Source organism: Falco punctatus, assembly GCF_963210335.1.
Source record: "Falco punctatus genome assembly, chromosome: 6".
NCBI classification, from domain to species: Eukaryota; Metazoa; Chordata; class Aves; order Falconiformes; family Falconidae; genus Falco; species Falco punctatus.
This window is the reverse complement of record NC_137585.1, coordinates 23,650,992-23,674,285: the sequence shown is the minus strand read 5'-3', so window position 1 is coordinate 23,674,285 and position 23,294 is coordinate 23,650,992. Positions and strand designations below refer to the sequence as shown.

General features: G+C 40.8%; 1 protein-coding gene across 14 annotated transcripts in view; it reads left to right on the top strand.

Moving 5' to 3' along the window:
* The window catches only part of CACNA1C (calcium voltage-gated channel subunit alpha1 C), a 468,525-nt gene that overhangs the window by 314,912 nt on the left and 130,319 nt on the right, over positions 1-23,294 (top strand). For all 14 annotated transcript variants that reach the window (XM_080391534.1, XM_080391539.1, XM_080391535.1 and 11 more), the window contains exon 9: positions 6,512-6,684. In XM_080391534.1, the coding sequence (XP_080247660.1) occupies positions 6,512-6,684 (173 nt within the window). The remainder of the gene's footprint in view (positions 1-6,511; positions 6,685-23,294) is intronic.

Here is a 23,294-nt window from a genome sequence, read left to right as displayed (position 1 = left end):
TGGGATCTCTTTGGCTGGAGCCTTGCGGTGCTCAGAATCTGAGCTTGTCTCACTAATTATCATTCCACTCTTCCAGGTCAATGATGCCATAGGAAGGGACTGGCCCTGGATCTATTTTGTTACACTAATCATCATAGGGTCATTTTTTGTACTTAACTTGGTTCTCGGTGTACTTAGCGGGTAAGCAGTACCAGGAAAATGTTTTATTATTGTTTATTTTTTAAAATTTGTATTTCTATTCCTACTCTTTTGTTACCAAAACAATGGGCAGTGATGGGTTGATCTCAAGAACCTTAATAGAAGGTCTAGGCTATGGCTGTGCCAACAGCAAAATATGGCATTCCTAATGGCATGGAAGGAATCTTTTGACTAAATCAAAGGAATACAAGACAACTCTTTGCCAGTAACATGTTCATCTATCTAAAACCTCTACCTGTACTCTGTTGGATGAGGATAACGCTATGCTCCCCTGTGGGTGAAGCATACCATTCACCATAGAGGAAAAGATTTATAGTAAAATTTCTGGAAGAGTCAGTGGGGCTGAAGGAGGAGTGAGAGCATGAGATAAATCTTTTCACATTTGTGGGGTGAGATTCCTGTCAAATTATGTCTTCTCACACGAGAAATTTTCACATTGCTTAGTATCTCTAATGAACAGCCTAATGGGAGACTCTTTTCTCTGAAGAGTGTCTTGTGCACGTTTCTTCTTCAATAAGCACATCTTCTCTGTTGTGCAAATTATAAGCCTAGCATGATGCAGGGAGAAAAGATCATTTCCCTCGGACCTTTTCTAAAGATGAACAGAGAAGCTGGAGAAGTCCTTTTATTGTTTAAACATTCCTAAGACATCTAGACATTTAGCTGTATTTCAGTTCTGCAATATAACCCTCACTGCAAAGCATCATTTTAGTAGCTTTGATTAAAAACAATTGATATTGTCCCCAGTAGTCAAAAACTTTACTGCCCCTGGGGAGCCACATAATTAGAGGAATCAAGCCAGCAAACATTCCTCGCAAGATTTTTAAAAAAAGATCTCCTAGAATTAGGCTTCTAATTCCATGTTTGGGCATGACTGGGCACCTACAGCTATTCCATGTACATGGATAAATACGGTATGAGGACTTTTATGCATTCTCTTTTTCTTTGTTTCTAACATCCTACCTCCTTTAATGAGCTCTAAATGAATTTGGTCAGAGCCTGTACCTGTTGCCCGAGTGGGGCAGCCCTGAAATCCCCTGTCTTTTGATCATAAGAGAGGGAAAATGATCTCTGAGCAGGAGAGGACTTGATGCCTCACATAAATTATGTCCTCAGTATTTAGGCCAACAACACAGGAAGGGCAGTAGTAGGACTGGAGAAGAAGATCCACCATTGGCCATCCTGCAAAGAGACAGGTAATAGCAGATCTACAGGAGGTATTACTGCTATCTTCATTACTCTATTGAAGGAGACCTGCCACTAAGTCAGCTGCTGCAAAGAGAAGTGTTTCCAAGCAATAATAGGAGCGGGGGGAAATCCCCAGTAATGAAATGTTAGGCAATAGTCTGTTTGGATATCTGGAGAGTGATGCTCTGGGTACAATTTTAAAACACAAGCTTCTCATTTCTCCAGGTGGATACATCGATCAGCAGGTAATGATGTCAGCACTAGTGGAGGATGATAACCATCTGACAGAGGGAAGGTGATCTGTTGTACCACAGGCACCCTCAAGGACCACAAGACAGTGGTTAAAGAATATATAGTATCTGATTGGATAAACTGCCTGTGAGCCCAGCTCTGAGGAGTGCATACTGTTGAAGCACTGCTGATTCCATTTACCTACACTTGGATTTGTGTCTGTACATAATTAAAAACTGAATTTCCTCTCTTTCATTTTTCAACTGAAGAAAGTGTTTTGGGGCCTAGATCTTCCAGCTCCTGACATACTGCAGCTAGACCACCACAGTTAGTAGTAAGAGATGGAAACAGTCTGTAGAGAGAACTGAAATCAAATATTAAGTTCACCTTGTTTGAGCTGTGAGTCACTCTTTCTGGATGTGTTCACAGTGTTATGACAGCTGCACTGTTTCTGCAAAATTTTTCCCAACTCGAGAAAAGTAAAAAGAAACTTAAGAATTTGCATCCATGAAAAAACACAGAAATTATGGGAGAAATGTTCCAAATTTTCTTTGGGCTAAATAAGCAGTTCTTAAACAATTAACTTTCTAGAGCAGTTCTAAATTCTGCTGAGTTGCAAAGTGTCTCCATTTTGCAGATTTGGCTTTTTTTTTGAGACTTGCTATTGCTATTAGTCTGATCTGTGTAGATGATCCACCTGTCTGTCCTACATAGATACAAAGCAGCATTCACAGGCATCTTTGTATATCCATTCTAGGCATCTCTGATTTCTTCCCATTTATCTATTTCAGGAACTTCACCAAGCATGTCATGTAGGTACACTTCATCAATGACAGATTAGCTTAGTTTTTTTTAATCACTTCTAAGTATGTAAGTGTAATTAATTGTACTCACAAAGACACCCTGATTGCACCTGCAAAATCAAATGCTGAGTTCTGCTCTGCTAAAGAGCTCATTTGTATTTTGTTTTTCCTCAGATATGTCATCCATTCATGGTTCTACTGGTGAATATACTAGTCACATGCTAAGCTAAATAGTATGACAGAGTATTCATGTGCAGAGCTATAATCCTTTTCCTGTCTTGACTGAGCACAATATGAAATTCATGTATTCCAAAGCAAATATCCAGTCAGCAGATAACACAGTAGACCTCTTCAAGCCCAGGCAAAAGGATTCTACATCATTGCTCTGAGCAGTGAAGCCCCTCTTAGAGGTATCTTGGGATCAGAGATGTTCACATCTGGGTTGTCTATTTCAGTCAATTAGTGAGACAAAAATGGCAGCATGGGTTCAACTTTCAGACCTGCACATCTAAGCGTATAGATTCACATTTCTTTTATATTTTGCCTAGCAGTGATCCAAATCCCAGGACACAGACCAAACAAGCAGTTGCCTAGGGCAAATGGAAGGCAGGAGAACAGCCATTTCTTCTGCTTTGAGGGGATCCTGGAAAACCCAGCTGGCTGCTTTTGATGCCCTTACTGCCAAGAAAGAGGTCAGAGTGAATGGGGGCTGGCTATGATTGTAGCTGCTCCTGGAGCAGTTTTGTGACCTTTCAGGGCCTTTTCCTAGTCTTCTCTCCCCTCTTCCAACCATTCCCATTCCTCGGTGTACTTCTCAGGGTGGATGAGATTTGAAGCCTTGTGCTGCACTTTTAGTAGTAAGCAAGAGTTTTGAACTGCTAGAATTCTGCTGGTTTGCTCATTTTGCATCGCTTCTTTAAATGTGAGAAATCATACTGAGATCAGATATAGACAAAAATTACTTATATTCCATCATCAGGATGGGCAAGAGAAATTTTCTTTTGCAACGGCACAGGGTACAGAACTGTGTGTTTATGTTTATGATCTTGACCCACTCTAACCTCACACAGAGAAAATATCTCTTCAGAATACTCTGCTTTTTGGTATTCCCATTGGCAGACGTATCTTAGAATTTTCTGGGAAAAGATAGGAAAGTGAAGCAAACTGAAATCTGATAAAAGCAACCAGATTCACCGACTCTTAAACTGACGTTCTCTTGTTCACTGAAGAGAGACAGATTGCTTGGTAGTTCTGCAACCCTTTGTCGACCTTACCCAGACATGATAGTGCAATCTGTTTTGAGAAGACCACCTCCAGACTCAAAATGGCATTTCCATCAGAAAGCTTATTTGGTTGTTGGCCTCCCTGCTGAAACTGCAATGACCATTTATTGCCAACTGTGATGGTGGCAGAGGTAATGTGCACACCTGCCTGCAGTAGGAACTGGACTGAAGTCACCAACTCATTTCACATGGGATGGCAACTGACCATTGATATTAGTTCTTGACTGTGAGCTACATTTGCCTGAGTACAGGCTGGCATTCCACATGGGAGGTGGTTTGAATTGCACTAGCAATTTTCCTGAGCCACCTGTTTTCAATGTCTTAATGTTAGTAGAGCATAGAAATTAAGATAATTTAAATAAGTTGTCTTCTTTGGAGAGCCATCTGACATGTGGAGTATCATAGATTGTACAAAAGAATAAAACATGCAATTGCAGACCATTTAGACTAGGCAATCACAGTATTTTAATTTGTGCCATTAAAAAGCCAGGTAACAAATTCACTTCTATCAGATGGCCAGTGTAAAGACATCATGCTAAAATATCACATTGGTTTAGTCACCTCTCTTGCAAACCTGAGCACCCTTTCAGAGAAGACAGTAAGTGGGGACTGAAAGGACCCAAGTTGGTATGCAGCTTAGATGCATCTAACATGAACGATCCACTTCAGTGCACAGTAGGAATTTCATCTGCTGTAGACGGGGCTGTTTCATGATGTTTTCTACTTTGGTTCCGAAATTAGCCCCTTACAAGTTATATCCATGCAAGTATAAATAGTTCTCACTTGAGTAGAGGGCTCAGTCCCTTTCAAAATTGGACGCATTTGTTGTAGATTATAAAATACCATCTTAGGAGCAACAATTGGAATATTGGGATTTGATTTATCAGACAGGCTTAATAATACATAGCTTCATTCAGTAATATTTTTTTGAGTTAATTTATTAATTTGGATAAAGCACTATGTCAAACCCAGAGGGAAGTAGTTATTGGAGCAGAAAATATAACTGCTATCGATTGATTTTTTTTCTAAAATTCTTTGTATGTTTTTTATTATTGTTGGGGATTTTTTGTTTGTGTTGCTCCCAGCATGAGAAAATTTGATTTTTCATTCTTGCCATGCTTGCAATAGCTGTCTCTGCCTTGTGGCTAAGTGTGGTCCCAGGGCTGACTGTGATCTACCTTCAGACCTGAGAAGCCAATGATTCTCTGCCTCATTTCCACCTTCATTATTACATTCCCATAGGATGGGCAGAACCCTCAGCAGTGTGACAGGGGTGAAGATCACACAGGCGTCCTTGGTCATGTAGTTGAAATGAAGGCATCATCCTACTTTCACTCTGTTGCTGTGCAGGTTTCATGCACAGCTCATGATATTGAAAGCCTGATCCAAAGCCTGTGAAGTCAATGGAAATCTTTCAGAGGGAAGTACTTCACCATCACTGTCAGAAAAGTACCTCCATCTCAGTTGCTTGAGAACACTTCACATGGGACTCATTAACATTTTGAGTAAGATTTTCATAATCCTAATATTATCCCACCAAAGTTAGTGGTAGGTTTCCTGTTTGATTTTGCAGGAACAAACCTAAGCCAAATATTTTGTGGATTTTTTTTTTAAAAAAAGCAGTTACGGTCATCAGCCAGGGTGGTGGATAATGCATTGGAGAGTGACGTTACCTCTCATTTCCAGAAACAGTGGGCCATATTATTTGCTGTGTGTGCCTTATGTAGCGATCTGCTTCAGCAGATAGAAGACAATGCTTAAGTAATCTTGGTCCAGCACTTTTCAGAATCATTAAGCTTACTTATTAAAATACAGGTGTTAAAACCTGGCTTGGAACCAGAGGAGAGTCTCTAAATACAGGTAGGTCAGCATTTCTAGGAAAAAATGATACAGTATAGGGGTGTCTGAAAGAGAGGAAGAAACAGCACCACAGCCAAGAAGAAGGTAAAGCAAGCACCCAAGTTCATAACTAAGCAACGCAAAATTCTTGTTCCTATGCCCTCTGTTTTAAGCCTGTATTCCCAATAGTGGTCTTTCATAAAACTATCAGATGTGTACCATAGTTCACTTTCTGGCAGAAAAGTTTGTCTACCCATAATTTCTTATGGTTTTCTACCCAACCTGATATTTGAAAAATATGTTTCATATCAGACAACCTGAAATACTGAAAGTCTGCAGTAAAACATTGAAGTTTGATTTTTTAAAATATATTGTCCAGTACTGTGGGTGAAATTGCCTGCAATTAAATGTGTACAGAATTGTGAGTACTGCTAATTTCACTTATTACAATTACACTAATTACAGTTAGCCCAGTTTAATTGTTATTACACTTATAATCTTAAAGGCAAATTGAAACCTGGCTAAAAATTAGAACCATCATCTCACTCTCCAGATGTCAGATTATTGTCAAACAGTTCATCATTGAATTAAATTAACCATTATTTTTATAGATATCTATGCATAACTGTTGGAGAATATCAAGTGGTAAAGAATATTAGAAAGTGTATGGCATTGTACATGAATGTTACATATGCATTTTATTTGAATTGTCCATCAAATGTTGAGAATGAAAGGGTTAAAGAAGGTATTCTTCTTTTCCTAAGTATTGGTAAAAATGTGGACACTCCAGCTGTTTTACATGTGTATCTAGCAAGGATACTTCATTCATGTGTCTGTCTTAAAAGAATAGAGAAAGCTGGGTGTGCTACACAGAATGTGGAGACTTTCTAGTGGACATCAGTCTAACCCATTGTTTTTCAATCTCTTCCTCCCTCCGCCCATGTCCTGTCCCTCCCTCCCTCTTGCTAGGGAGTTTTCCAAAGAAAGAGAGAAGGCTAAGGCTCGGGGTGATTTCCAGAAGTTACGGGAAAAACAACAGCTAGAGGAGGATTTGAAGGGATACTTAGACTGGATAACTCAAGCAGAAGATATTGACCCAGAAAATGAAGATGAAGGCATGGATGAGGAGAAGCCTCGAAACAGTAAGCAATTTTCTTCTCTCTTTCTCTCTTTCCGTGCTTTTAGCAAGAGAGCCCATGCCCACCTGCTGTAGTGCTGAGATGGCTTATAAGGAAGAACAACTTCTTCCTAAGACTCTCACTATGCTTATACATGATTCCAGTGTAATATCTGTACAAAACTGTGGGAGGGAGAAATATGTGTGGAATAGTTGATATTGTTCTGCAGATCCTCAGTTTATTGTCTGTGATACTGACATAAGATCATGGTATTAAAGAGAAAAAGCGATGAATACTTGCTGTTAAGGCCCGCTACTGAGATAAGTTTTAAAATATACATCTGTCTCCTATTATTTAATTGCAGTTCAGTGATGCAGGCTGTTTACACATGGTTAATTCCTTTGAATGCAAAGGTTTCTAGGCAAAGCAGTGCTACAGTACCGGAGAGGGGCCAAATCAGCCCTGTTGTACATTAAGTGGGCCATCTGTAACTCCATTGAAATCAGTAACATCGTGTTTGCTTTTACCAGGCTGGAATTAAGCTGTGACATTTCGTGTAAGGGAATTATCTCTTTTTCTTCTATTCTGGAGTTAAGATGTTTGTGCAAAGTGAGAATTCACCAACTGTCTCTTCTTATTAGAAGTCCTGAAGAAGGAAGGGCTTGAGGAAAGCAGCAATTACCTAGATTTCATTACCTTCATTGAATATTTGCCTTCCACCTCCTCTTTTACCAATAGAAGCTGTGTAACACTTCAGAAACACCAGAAATTATCATTATGGATTATGCATTTGGGAAATGTCAGACTTGGAACCTTTAGACAGTTATATAGTAAAATGAGCACTGGCTCTACTCTTGGCTTTCATGACCAAAATGTGCATTTGCCTAGTCTGGTTTTGAAAGAGAAGACATGAAACATTTCCCTAGTGATCACCCTTTCTACCAGGCAAGCAAAATCCACAGGATTCTCCAATCAGAAATGTATATTCTAGAAACAGGAAGACTGGACATGGGAAAGTTTTCCCTACAGAGTAAAGCAAGGTTTGTATTAGATGCTCATTCTTTTGGAGAGTAAGCACTATTCCCTATTGCTGCCAGAACATTTAAGTTATTTTAGAAAAAAATGATAGGGTGATTAATATCAGGTTATACCCATGATACTTAAGTATCTGGACCTGAAGGACTCACTGGGATGTCTTGCTCAGAATTCCCCCAAATCAGGTTATTTTGATCTTTATGCTGGTGTCTTCATAGCTTGCTTTCACAATTTAACCTTAGTAATCACTCAGAAGTTAATTTATTATTCATGGTCAAAGTTTGAAGCCCTGTGGTGTATAATACATGGAAGGTGATGTCTGGTGATCCAAATTAATTTGTATGTAGGCAGAATTGCCTATTAAAAGAAAAAAAAACCCAACCAAAACACTACAGTAGTGGGCTCTGGTTGGTATATTTATGTGATGTCTGAGTGGAGAGGACAAGGGCTGGGTTGCACACAACTCCACTGAAGTCTTCAGAAGACTTTCCATTGACTTCAGTGGAAATTGGGTCAGGTTTATCACATATCTTCTTACAGACGTAAGAAGTAGCGTGATGAGAACTTGCCTTGGTTACTCACAGATCTGAAGTTTTTCCTTTTTAATTAACATAAAAATAATGCTGCTTTGGTAACAGCATTAGGGAATATGTCAGACTTAGGTTCATTGCATGTGCTGTAGGGTGGAGTCAATCCACTTTTGAGCTAACAAGCTCCTTTTTTGGGTGGTGATGGTAAGAACTGAAAGATAACGTACCTTCAGCTTGTTTTCAGTTCTTCCTGTTCAGTTTAAGGTGAGCTTTGTAAGGCATGGTTTACAAAATCAGTCCTCTTACATCTGACAGGTTGTCTAGAGTTTCTCACAGTAGGCTGTTAATGGCAGAATTATATACTAGCAGCAAACTCACTTATTACCCATTTCTTTTCCAAACTATTAATGAATAGAGTATCTTCAGTGCCGTTGGTTCCAAGTGTGAGGTCTAAGGGCAGTGGTTGCTGACTAGTCCCTAGTACACAGCACATTCTCTGCAGCTTTGGGTCACTTATCCACTTTTGTTCCATGACAGACCAGGCTTGGGAACAGATGTCTGCAGTGCCTAGCATTGAACAGTAGAATTATGCATCTGTTGAGAGGAATTGCTCAGGATGTGAAGGAAGGCTGTGGACTGATTTTGGCCATGTACTGGGGACAATGGTCATGCTAACAAAAGTCTGCATAAGAGAATAGGAGAGACCAAGCAACTGGCTCAGTCCATGAAGTTTATTTACCTGTTCTTTTGATGTGTGTGCCCCATCTAGAGCAGGCTGTTGATAGCAGTATTCTTGTAACATATGGCCTGCATCTGTGAATGCCAAATTAACCCTTCTAGCTTTGGTGTACTGTCCAGTGCTGTACTTTGGTCTCCCTGCCACAGACTTTTCTGACAACAGAAGTAAAGGGTCTCAGTGCTGCTATGCTCTGGTAAGGAAGCAAATAGCCTCTGGGTCAGATGGTAAAGAGCAACACTCCCCTGCCCCACCCCGAGGCCAATAACAATACCTGGATAGATGTCCTAACCTGGCAGATTTGTGGAACTTACATCTTGGCCTTTTGTATTTCATAAATCGCATTCATTTTTCTTATCCAGTAGGCTATTGTATTTACTTTTGCACAATTGCAAGTACCATATTGTTTAAGCTAGATTGTATTTCTTGCTATTTCTGAATGTCAATCCTTACTCAAATGACAAGTGAGAATGTATTTTCAAAGCCAAACGGCTTGCAGATGTCCTCTACTAAGATGTCATATTCGCTTATTGGTTGTCATGCTTATCTGTCATGTATGTCACATGGGAAGAAAGTCCTGGTATATGTATTGCACCTAGCTATCCTACATCTTGCTTATCCTACTGCTTATGAATATACCTTCTGCAGAGCCATCTCAACCCATTCAGGTGCTGGAGACGAGTTTACTAACCAGGTCTGACAAAGCCTGTCTGCTCTCCCAAAGCTGAGTTGTGTTGCAGCTGTACTGGTAGATCGGCTAGAAAATGGGTTGGATGAACACTATGTAACAAAATCAAACTGAGAAATACAGATCTTTTGCTTAATGGCTTCAGCTTAAGATAATACCACAGGAAAGGTCCCATGAGTAAGTGACAGAGTGTTTTGTTTAGGGTTTTGTGGGTTTGTGTGTGTGTGTTATCTACTGTGTTGAATGTTTTGGCATTCGTGCAGTCAGTCACTAGTAGGGTTAAACTGCGGGAGATAGATGGTATTAATTCTCTTCCAGAAACCATCTACAAAATAAGCTCGAAGTATAAGGGACAGATGGCATAGTTGTAAATTCCCTCAGGAATCCCTTTGGCTCGAGCGCCCCCAAGATGTTTAAATCCCACCTAATAGCAGTGATGAGCTTACATCACCAAGGCTCCAAAGTCTTCCTTGTAGTCTTGTGTTTACCTCTTGCTGAAAGAGTTCCATTGCCTTCTATGCAGCTTCAGTGTGTTTTTCTCTCAGGTGCTCTTCAAAGCTCACTGCCTTCTGTCTCTAATACGTCCTGAACTCCACAGAAAAGTGTCCCTGCCCCTCTCCAGCACACTTTTTTCAGTCATTACTTAATTAATAATGTTGATTTTTAAGGTATCAGCCCTCAGCCTTTCAGATAACAATTCGCTGAAGTGCACAGGGCAGTTCAGACCTCCTTAAGCCGTTGGTTTAGCTCAACAAACTTTAGGGGTTGCCTTTGCATCAGTTATTGTACTGATTTTCAGGAGATGTGGGCTCCTGCCTGAACTCTGACAGTGATTCACACAATTACTTTAAGGAAGTCACATCAGTTTTTGCTTCTTCAGTCTCCCTTTGGAGGTTGTTTGGGGTTTTTTATAAAGAACATCAGAAGATTTCAGAAATTTCATTAAAATATACTTACTAAACTAGAGTGTCAGCTAATGTAAACTCTGAGATTCAGCAGTTTACACCATCTGGGCTCTGACCCAGGTAGTCTACCTAAACTGAATCATCCCAAACACAGAGAACATATGTTCCCTCTTCTCTGTCTTTGGCTGCAGATGCAGGTTTTGCTGTCTTCTCACTCCATAGAGGGGGCTGCCTGCCTGTCAGCATGTGAACTGCAGCCTGTAAAACAGGACACAAGGTGGAAGAGAAGAAAAATTCCCTTGCATCCCTATTTGGTTTGTTTGCCTGTGCCAGCCTTTAGGGCATCTTCAGTCACATTTTGTGTATGCCACTGTATATTGCTATGTATATGCCAAACCAAGTCTTATTGGGTGTTTACAGCCCTTAATGAAATGGTCAACAAGTCCAAGCAATACAACAGCAAGGACCTTAGTGGAAGAAAGAGTAAGAAAGGAAGATAAATGAAGTCAGAATTGGACAATCTGTGCAGCCTTCAGCTGATGCTCTGCAAAGCAGAGGTCTTGGCATTCTTCTGGGAGTTTATTACCAGGCATCTCTCACATGCATTGAGAACATTCACAGAGCGGGCTGAATTTATTCTCTGTGTTTTGGGAAGTACATGTTTGATGCAGTTTTTCCTTGTTTGCAAACATGATTATGCCATTATGGCAGATGTGAGGTGGGAAATGTGAAAAGGCTTCTGGGGGCTCTTTGTGTTGATGTGTTTTTTTCTATGCTCTTTCCCTGATGGATTCCACATGGGAAGAAAACATTAATTTGACAGAGGAGAGAAACACATGTCATGGCACAAAGCAGTTACTGAATTTCAAAATTACATGATAGCAAAGAGAGCTGTCCCCCCTGTTGCCAAAGTAACTGGGATTTTGCCCTTTTATTTCTTCTTGAGAGTGGTCTGGAATGCATCTGTTTTGCAGTGGGCAGAAGCAGGAAACCTCAATCCAACCCAGATTCTCCTCCTATTGAAATTAGTTGGCAAAACTCCCATTGACTGCATTGGGGTCAGGAAATAGCTGTGAATGAGCAGGGAGAAGTAATTTGATGTTTCTGACTGCTCAGATTTTGCCCTCCCTCTGTTTCCTTCTATTTCAGTTCTATTTGGTGCTGCTGTCTGCAATGTGAGTATGACCACATTAATATCAACCAAGTCCCTAAAAGTAACAGAGCCCACTGCTTGGCCTGGGATCTGATAACAAAAGCATTCTGTGATTCAAGACAACTCATTCTTCTAGTTAAGTCATATCCAACATAGTACTGTAAAGAGCTGATTTGTAAGTAGCTACCCTACAGAAATGTAAAGTCTAATCGTACTCCAGGGCTCTATTGTAATGGGACTGATGGCTATAGGTAATCAGGTTTTCATGTAACAGCAGAAAAAGTACAAATCAATGTGTTGCCTATCAAAAGCACATAGCAATACATCAGATACTATTAAATAATGAAAGGTGTGGGAAGGAGGTTGACAGTATGTGCATATTTATGCCCCAGCTAAAGTAGGAATAGAAAGTGCCCAGTTGAAGTCAGAAAGTGCAGAAATACAGGCAGGTTCTAAAATATATGAAAACCTAAGCTGTTTAAAAATAGTGTCTTGAATCTTCACCTTCAGAGCAGTTGTGGTAGTGCGTTAGTGGCCTTTGGAAATGTTTGCTAACATCTCAGTTCACTGCCTCTAAGGAATCAACTGCAACCTAACTTTTTGGTTGACCACAGATTTTCTCTTGCTCCTACAACTGGTGTTACCTGTGAACTCCACTAGTCATGACTAGGCAGTAGAGTGCATTTAATCACAAGCTTATAAGAGTCTTCCCTAGAAGATAAAAGGTTTTGAGGCAAGGAGGAAGTTTTCAGCTGCAAAAGTAAGACTTTTAGAAGAAATGGGGACCTCTTGGACCATTAGAACTTTTGGAAATTCTGTGTCTTTCATGAAAACGCTTTGTGCTTCTGAACATCAGGCCAGAAATGAGAACAGGAGGGCTGCTGGTTCAAACAGGAGAAGAAAAGAATTTGAGAACTCCAGAAATAGAAGCCTCAGTAATTTCAACCCAAACAGGGTTTTATTCCCAAGAGCTCCAGTAGTAGTTTGACTGTATTACATAACAGGGATGAAAGCATGATCACCTTTCTCTGAAAGTTCAGGCTTTTTAGGATTTATCTATCCAATTTCTGTTGACTTAGTTTTGCAAAGTCAACTTACATACCACAAAGAGTCTCTGCTGATTTCAGTGAGGCCCTGTACCAAATACTTTCCATTGACTTTAATGAAAACTGACACTAAATCCTGTGCAACCCTTTGGGAAAGTTAGCGGGTTTAAGTTGTTCGCTAGAGAGAGTTTTGTGTACAGATCTAATCAGGATACCAAGATAAAAGAACACCAACTTGTTCAATTTTTATATTTAGTAATTTGATATGTCAGCTTGCCGTGGCCTCCAATTCGTGTGCTCAGTGTACTGGTAAGGAAGAAGCTTATTACTTTCCGTCTAAGAAAATAGCATGGTTCTGTGGGATAATGTCTAAGGTAGAAAATATATAACAGGATTTTCAAAGACTTAGTTACAGGCCAAAATTTCAGGATGACCGAAAAAACTCTTGGTCCATTTTCTATGATAAAATTTAATGGGGAACTTCACAGCTAGGGAATTAACATGCAAGATGCAGAAGGTAAAATGAGAGAGAGTATTTTTACACAATGCCTATTTTAAATTCAATCTTGACCATTGCTGCCTTAAAACTTACGTCTTTTTACTCTGTGAACAGAAGGATGGCATACTGAGTTAATTTTTGTCTCCTGTTTAACACAACACACTTGAAACACACTTGAACTTGTCTGTTGACAGCAAGTCAGTTCACCCTCATTTATTCTAGTTTCATCCACAGAATTTGTCCCTGTGTATCTCACAGACACATGGAAGGACTTGGGGAACCACCCCTTGACAGGCATGTACAGCTTGGTATTTTAGAGGATTTTTGCCTATTGTCAAAAAGCAATTAAAAAAAAAAAAAAAAAGCAGAGTGCTTACACAGGATTTAAGATCATCTAAGCAAAAGCTGTAAGAGGCATAGGCTGGAAAATGAAACCTTTATCTGTTTAGTTCCTCTAATACCAGTTGGTGATTTGAGAATGGTGTCATACAACCTGGTTGCATTTTGCTTTCTGTGCATAAATACAAGGAAATAAAAGCCAGGAAATAAAATGATTTATTATCTGTCAAAACCTCATCTAAAGAGGAAGAAAGCACAATGTCATCTACTTTTCTCATTGTCCACTGATGTGGAAAATAATCATCTGGTAACTAAGAAAAGATTAACTGCAGCGCCAACAACTGTAGGCCTTTCAGAAGGGCACCTGATATGTGTTTCACAAGGAGTTTAGTAGCCATGATAGATTTATTCTCTTTCACCTGGAGACAGAGAGACAAAAGAAGTGCTCTTTGGTGTTCACTGCACCACCAGTTTCTTCTGGGGAAAAAACTCCATGTACTCAGCTGCAGAGGTTCCAAAACATGGTTTGCTTGGACAGGAGTGACAGCACTTCCCAGCTGTGCGCTGTTCCCCAGTGCAAGCACAGTCCCAGTGGCATTTTTCTACCTTGCCTTCTTTTGAAGTAGCTCATACACTTACTAAAAGGCTTTTGTAAATGATAAGTCAGCTTTGGTTTTGTTGTGTGGTTCTTCCCTTCCTCACAGAGAAGCTCAGGTTGCAGAATGTTGCATGGATTTGTGCTACAGATGTCAAGCTTGAGTCTATAATTAGCATGCTGCCTAGAAGAAGTTTCTGGGACATTAGTTCTCACATTGGGCTGAATCACTCCATCAGTCCTCAGGCAAAAATCCTACTGAAGTTGCTGGGGATTTTGCCTGGGTAAGGACTTGGGCCCCAATCTGTTTCATCTGAGGTCAGTAACAAAACATGCAAGTGTCAGCACTTGAAAATGTTGCTCAGCATGAGGTCTTGATGCACCAGACGCTTTGTACTCACACATGACTTCAATATTGTGTAACTGTCATCCACCAAGGGGAGACCATGAGATATTCAGGATGTGAAATCGCATATAGGACTGAATAGTCCAGATAGTAGTGTTGGCCCAGTGCATAATTCCACTGGCATAAATTTGACCCACTGTCATTGCAAACATTTTGCTTCCATAACTGTACTTAAGGAAATGTGGGATTGGACCCAGACAAACTTTTATAATCTAAAAAGGAAAAACAGCATATATCAGAAAAGAATGAGAAAGCAATTGTGAGGCTTCATAGTGACCTGTAGGTAGCTGCAGTTGCAGAGTACCTAGTACAATGATACTCACCGCTATAGGTGAGAGAAAGCGAAGCTGCCATTTAAAAGTGTAATTTTTGTTGTATAACTCTCCGTGCAGCTGAAGTAACAAAAAAAATATATCTTTTAGGGTGATTCTGCTTCCACTTTTGCCTCATCAATGTCAACAAAACTATGATGCCAACTTTTGATTTTTTCCTTTTGGAATAAAACGAAAACTGAGAGTAGACTTCCCTCCTGACTCTCTTCACATGTTGCTTTCTTTTTTTATTGTGAGTGAGAAAGCAAGGAAGCAGCAAGGCCTTATCCTTGATTGTTTTGTCTTTCTCCCCATTTCCAAGAAAAGAGGAAATACTTGGAGAGGAAAAAAATTAGTTTTCTCAACAAAGTGAAATTAAAAACTGAGCTTTAAGTTAAGCTTAGAAATGCTTCATATACAACACTGATTGTTAAAAATACATATGCAGATTAATATTTGAAGAGGGGAACAATGTTGTTCTGAGCTCTTTTGTCTAATTTAAAGAAAAAAGCACAGGGAGGCTAGGCAATTTTCTTCAAGATCACCCACCCTCTCAGTGCCAGAGTCTCTCACACCATTCTCTGCCCTATAGACCAGAATTTTGACCTTGGATTGTATCACATAAAGCATTTACAGGTTTGATCAGGGTGATTTTGAACTATTTTCCTTCTCTTGGAATTCACCATAATCATCTCAATCACTTTAATAGATATAATTTTCTTGTTCCCCTGAATGTATGGATGGTTTACCCTGTGTAAGCTATTCAACAGGTTTGCTTTTTATTAGTAATATAATTTAACAACCCAGCCTTTATGAAAAAGCACCATTTAGGTTCATTGTTCTGTAGATTTCTCAGCTTCCCAGTTTCTTTCTGGGTGAAAGAAAGCTTTGATCATAAAAAAGAAAAGCGAGCAACCACTAGAAAACCTTCCTCCCCTTTCTCATCTGCTGAATAGTTACTGCTGAGGGTAGATAAATCCCATCTAACCAAATGAGATATAGAAAAAATTTAGCTGAAGTTTGCATTTTATGTCAAAGCACAGTATGGAGAAAACTAATTGTTTCCTTGGTTTGAATGGAGAGCAAAAGAAAATAAAGCTGCTGGTATTCAGGAAGCCTCAGGACAAAGCTGTGGCCAGTGTTACAATCTGTAATTCTGCAGTACTTTATTCCAACATAGCATCGGGAGGCCTGATATTGTTTGCTGAAGTGGAAAAAACATTTCTAGAAAGTAGAGTAGAGTAACACTTCAGTTTGGGGAAGGTGGGCCAAATTCAGGCATATGTGACTCCAGCAGCCAGCTTCTTGAGTGAGTGCTGGTGAATAGTGACAGCTCTGAGATAATAAAGTGACCCTGAAGCGGTCACTGCAATGAGCATCTACCAAATCTCCGTGCCACTGCTGCCACTTCTGCTTGGAAGAAGAGAGGGCAGTGTGGAGAGCAAATTCCAAAACTGTGCTGGTTTCTGCCCACAGGCTCAATTTTTCTTCTTGCTCCCTTGCAGGCATCAAAAGCTACATAAATTAGATAAGCTCCCAAGCTGCTGTATTTCACATCTGGGAAAAAACCTCTTCCTATAATATCCTCTGTGACTGGAAAAGTTTTGTTGTGATCTACATACACTCTTGCTGTCTTGTAACTGAGGGTCTGGCTTGTGTTGTTAAAACTTACAGGTTTTTTCCAGCTTGTCCCTTCCCTGACTCTTGTAACCTGGAGCACAAACAACATTACAGTGAGAACTGCTAGAGCAGTGATGTGTGACCAGCTACAGCATATAGAGGCTGACATTAATGTTGATAGGGCATTCAGTTTATCTGCTATAAAAGCTATTTCCCTAGCGAAGACTGTCTGGTGAGATAACACCTCTGTTTTGCCTGCTGGAAGAGACTTAGGTTGATGTAGGAATCCTCTTACAGTACTAATATGTTACAGAGAAATATCTTTGAAGGTAAGGCTTCAGAGGAAATCCATTGTTTATATAGCTGCAGAAAACACCTTAGAGCAAATAAATTAATCTCCATCTGCCCTGTTGGGAACTACTTCTTGAAGCTGTCAAGATTTATCCATTGACACTGTGATTCCATTTCTCAAGAAAAGACATTAGAGGAAACAGTCTGTGAGAAAGCTGCCATTGCCATACCTTCTGACAGATCAAACATGTTTATTTCCCATGGTTAGAGAGGCATAAAAGGCATTCAGTACCAGGATCTCCACAGGAAATTTTGGGTAGAAATGCCACAAACCCCCAAGCTGAGCATTTATACAGCAAGCCCCTCCCCCCCCCCCCCCCCCCAAGTAGATGCCTAAAGTGTGCTCTTAAATATTTTAAGTGTTTTTTTAAAAGCTGTGGAGTATTCAGCAGTTCCTGCTGAAATCAGTAAGAATGACCTGTGGTAAGTGTTTGAAAATCAGTTAACATTGCAAACATAGTCTTCAGAGTCTCTTCACTGAAAAGAAAGCATTTCTGAGCAGGACTGATAGCTGCTGAAGCCCCAAGGATTTTTTTTATGTGTCATAAAGAACTGTTAGGAGAGAGACTGTGGTGTTCTGTAATGGTAGCTGAGGGACATGGAGCATGTGTTTGGAGTTAGAAACAACATTAGCTGTATTACAGTAACACCAGCTGAGATCAAAGCCACAAGTGTGTCTGGCACTATATATACACAAATTAAAAGTATGTGTATCTACTTCCTTTTTACAGGAAAACAAAGCTAGTATAGGTGGGGTTGAGCTGTCTAAACATATTAATCTATTGCCAATTTACACACTTCATGGTACCAAACATCTTCATTGTGGACTGACAGATCAAGTGTAGCAGCCGAGGCTTGTACTTTTGCAGTGTGATAGTCGGAAAGGCATATACTGGGTGGGATGTCAAAAATGCCATCCAGTGCCTCAGAAGAGGCAACTGAGTGTGTTTAGTCCAGAGACATGTAGTTTAGTACAACTAGAATCTTCAATATGCATCTTGTAAGCTGAGTGCAGTAGGACCAACTGTAACAGAAGCTGTTCTGATACAAGCTTTTTTCCCCTCTTGTCCTAAGTGTGTATTCATCATAACCTATCTACCTTTCTCATTTTCTTCCCTTAAGTATTTTATAATATACCTTGAAGATTCATGTGCAGGAAGATAAATACACTGCCCAGACCTTGTATTCCTTGGCCCAGACCAAGAGCTCTGTGTGGGAAGGGGTCAGGCTGGGAAGCCTCTAAGAGACCAGGACAGGCTGAGGGAGGCAGGGCGAGCATTAGCAGAGCTCTTCTGGGAAAACTGTCATAACCTCCACCTTCCCTGCCCCTGACTGCAAGGTAGCTCGAGTAGTCCATCGCTTGCTTAAATCAATTCACAAGCAAGCATACAAGAAGGCAAAGATAACAGTATTTAGATTTAAATGCAAGTAGGGTTAGAAAGCTGACCCTGCTGTTGAGAAGGCAGCGCGGTGGAACAGTGCAATGAGCTGTATCTGGCAGGAGGTCTGCTGCGCTGTGATGTTTCTGTGGCAGAGCTCAGAGGCAAGGAGCCTGGGCAACCTTACACAGCTGAACTAGTATATATGTTACCAAATTGAAGGCCAGTGCTGGTGCAGCTGAGAAGAACCGACAGCTGTGAATGGCACCCAGCCCTTTGTAGCACTTTGGTGGGAAGCCTGGGAAGCTTGCAGCACGACCGCAGGACAGGCATGGCTCTGAGGGAACAGCAGTCACACTCTTGCTCTGTGCCTGCTCACTTCTGCTTATTGGGTGAGAAACTTCCCATCCGCTCCAGTTCAGTCGGCTAATAGGATAAAAACCTCCAGTTCTATTTGTGCCTGGGAAGAAAAGCAGGTCTCTCTATCCCGGTTATCTCATAAACAACATCAAGCCTGGTGAGGTGGCGGGGGAAGGAAAATGTTTCCAACTGGGGGACCGAACTGAAAATAGCTGTGGCACTGAGTCTGCCTGCTGATTACAGCAGCTCTTCACTTAGCAGGATTGTGGAGATAAATCAACAGATTAGAGAACTGGCCTTTCAGATCTTGAGGCCTGAATTCAAATTCAGCTTTAGGGCCCATGGGTGTTCATAATGCTGCTGTTATCCTCATTTCAGTTTACAAAGTTCACAAATCACAGCATGATGCATCTCACTTCTCCTTGTCCACTGGAGGAACGACTGAAGTCAGACATGTCCCTCTATGTGCAGACTACAGAGGTCTTGTAGTGGACCCAAGGATAGATAAGGGGGGCCACTGGAGATCAGGATGAGGATGTTACCAACTACATTAAAATCTGCAGGCTGAAGTAGCACGAGGGTTAAGCGTCAGAACAAGGATGCAGTGGCAGAGCTACATGGATCCTCACAGATGTGCAGATCAAAATGTATTTTCTAGCTGTTTGAAGAACCATGAGCAGAATAACAGGGCTATACCAGGTCACGAATGACTTGTTTTAACACAGCTGCGTGAAGGAAGCTTGCATAACACCTGCCCACACTAAGCTTAGCTCAAGCTGTTGTTATCAGTCCCTCACTCTCCTCCCTGCTAGAAATATTTGCAAACTAGGAATCTTATTTCAAGGCCACTATACAATGCCTGTTTGTTTGGCTGGTGGTAATTGACCTATTCTCAATGCCCTACTCAAGAGGTATAAAAGGTTTAATTACAGGTATTTTAAGGGCAAAAACTCTTTAACTTCAGTTCTTTGCTTTTCTTCTGGCTGCACAGTAACACACAGCCTGCCCAGCTAGCATGTCTCATGCTTCTGACTCATATGATATTGTGATAATAGTGTCTAGTATCAGACTAGTCATTATGTTAGCAAAAGTGTCTGAAAGAACACCACATGCAGGAGCTGCACACAAAATCACAAGCATTTTATTTACTAGGCACAGAAGAAATGTAGCAGACTAGGTTTTCAAAACAGAATTTTATGCACATTTCTGAATAGGAGAGGTCAGTTCCATTTCAGATCATGAAGCTGACTAGAATCTGTTCGGTGTTGTCCATGAATGCAACTATGGGGTCCAGTGCTTTCACGTAGCCCTGGCTCCAGAGTGACCTAGATCTGATGTGTGTGTTGCTGTACCTGTCTATCACTGAACTGAATTGCGTGATTGTTTACCATCAAGGAAGGCATCATCCAGAAGCCTTCTAACACATCCCACGTGAATACTGCTATTAGAAAATGTCTGCACTTGCTGAGAATTAATGTCTGTCAGACACTGCCTGTGCAGTGGGACTGCCCTGATGGACAGGGCCTTGCTGCTCTCTTTTCTTGATAATATTAATGCTTAAATGTTTTAAGCAAGTCACTCCTAAATTAGGTCTTCTTAGATGCAGGAAGCCTACACCGCTCTTCCAGCTTGCAGAGTGGTATTTCAGATGAAAATATTCAGTCACTTGTTCTCTCCCACAGTTCCTTCACCTGTGTCCCAGCCTCTACCCAGTTGCCCCGTCTGTCCTTTGAAATAATACAGCACAATTTCCCCCTCACATTCACTGTTCCTTTTTTTTGTGATGTTCTGCCAGTAAGGGCCAGCCTCCTGGAGAAGTTTCCTTCCTCTATACCACATCTAGTCCTCAGAGAAATGTACCTTCTTATTGGCACAACTCCTGCCTAAACTCCTTGTCTGCAGGGTTGTGTGAGCTCCCTCTGGGGAAGATGTCCTTTGCGAGCTATCAGGGCATGACTCCCCACCCATCCAAACAGTCCCTGAGGACCTGACATATCCTCTTATGTGCTCTAGCTCACAAACTGTCGGCCACTCACTGAGTTTTCAGGCATCACCCACCTTTGAAATGGCTTGTGACAGGTAGGAATGTCATAAAACAGCCAGAGCTACATCTCAGTTACTTTGAAGCTTAGCAATCTAGGTGGCAAGCAGCAGCCTCCAGAGAGTTTCTGATGACCTAAGCAGATCAAATTGGAACTAGCTTCTGTAATTTTTTTGCTCCTTCTGGACTCGGCAGGGAAGATGGATTCACAGGGCTGTGAACTGAAAGAACAAAGATGCTTTTGCTGAAGTAGAGATCCTCATCAAAGTTACTGGTTCACCACATAGTTGTATATTTGTATGGGTGGGCAGATGGGAAGTTCCCCCATGCACAAGAATTTCAGGAAACACGTGGCCTGCTTTAAAACCATATTTGTGCTTGCAACGTATGTGCTGGTTGTTTTCATTAATAACAATGGTAGTGAGCAAAATATGAATAGCATCGTGATTATTAAGAGGGACAAAAACGATCAAAGCAGGAGAGATTTTTTTTCTTTTTGTTGTTGATTTTACTGTCTTGAAGGCACTTTTTGTGGTTAATTGTTTTGCTCATAATCGACGTTTGTATCACTTCCCAACACATTATCTACAGTGTTTGCAGTTCTCATGCCCCCATTTCTAAGGCACCTGCGAGACCAGCCTGCAATAATAGAATCCTTCTGGTTTTCAAGTGAGGTGCTCCTGCTTGTTGTGCCCATGTACCATTTTGCGGAGCAGATTCAGGCACATTTGATGGCATTGCTGCTTGTGCTACCTTCCTCTGCTAAAAATCTTACAGAATGAGAGAGAAACCTTGCAGAACCATTCAGGATGTGCTATTGTGATTTGTTCACCATCACAAAATACCATTGAAGGAGTCATAGAGCCTCAGTTGTTTTGCTTTTCCTTTTTTTTTTCTTCTTTTTTGTCCTTTCTTTTTTTTTTCCTTTTTTTAATGAATTGCTTCAAAAATTTTGGGGGAACCAGAGGGGCTGCTGAAAAGTATTAGATTGACACCAGAAACCATGTCCTGGCAAGTAAATGCCTTGCACTTTGGCACATTAGTCGTTGCTCCTAGCAAGGCAAACAACACAAGTCATTTATCAGACAAGAAAACCAGTTTAGGATGTCATAGGAGGATCCAGATTCAGGATAGAGACATCTTTCAAGATCTGTTCTAGTAGCAGCTCTGTCACCCTGTGACCCAGCCCATCTGTCCTCCTTCAGCTGCAGAGATTAAGAGTTACTTCCATTGCATTTGCAGGCAGATGCTCTGCAGTGAATGGACTCCTACTGCAAACTTAGATGTTTGCTCAGCAGTACACCCAGTTACCAAGAGACACTGCCTGTCTTCCCCTCTTTAGCATAAAGTCAGACTCCTTTCTGTAAAGTCTGCATTTGGGTGAGTCCCACATCCTGTGCTTATGAGACATATGAGATACCACAGGTTATGCAAAGAATACTTTTGCCCCTCAGACAGGGAATTGCAAGGAGGATTTTAAGTTCTTCCTTTCCGATACAGAACAGAATATGTGTGAGGCTTGCAAACGCTGTCTTTTGGCAGGGCTGGGACTTTGTGCCCATTATGTGGTCCTCTGTGCAATGTGCATTCCACTCACCAGCTGAAATTAACAAATATTTGTGGAACATGGCATATTACGGTCAATATCACTACAAAAAGAAGACACATGACAGCTGTTTAAAGTAGCTGAGAGGTTTGTTATACTAAAGTAAGTCCCAGCAAGATTAGTTATTAGCAAGGTAATGCATTCATAGGTGTGCAGTGATCTGCATGTGGTAATGACAGATCTGTTAATCACATGCCTGCACAATTGATACATATCACTATCTCTCCTATTGCACTTTGTGTATGGTATAAATTTACTTAGCCCATGGCTATATCCCCTCAACATCACAGGATGTGTAGGTGCATATGGTGACACTCTGGACGGGGAGAAGGTCATGTAAAAGCAAGCCTTTTTATATAAAATATATACATTGCGATTTATATTGTAAAATATGTAATTTATCTGTGAATGAAATGTTTAATGATACAACACTCCATCTCAGTATTGGCAATGTTCCTACTTTTTACTGCTTCATTCAGTAAAATAGAGCTACACTGCATCAGTCTTCTCTGATGCAGTCCAATGCCTTGCCTGGTTTTACTGTAATGACAGGTCTTGTTACTACATACCAACTGCAGCACCTTTGCTGCTGGTTCACTGGTGTAAAGATCTTTTTACTGAAAGCCTTCTTCTGTTTGACTCAAGTGGATACAACTGGCAATCATTTTATGGCTCTTTATTACTCTCAGACTCTGTGGCTGACCTTGAGTGAAAGTGTGAATCAAGCTTCCTCTCCTTGCAATTGCAGTCATTTCTACATAACCCAAAATTAGTCTATGCAAAGTGTGTATTTTATGTGTATTTAATATATTGTATGTAAAATACTGCCCATATGAGCATTGGCCTCTGAGCCCTTAGTAAGCATTTTCCAAGTCTTTTGATGATTTTTCTGCATTTTCTTTACTGTGCTAGATTCATTGATGCATTCTGGCTAACTTTGGGAGGTATGTAACCACCAAGATCCTACATTTAGTTAAAGTTCCCTTTCCACTTCTCCTGTAGAAGCTTTCCTATTGCAGAACTCCTTTTCACAG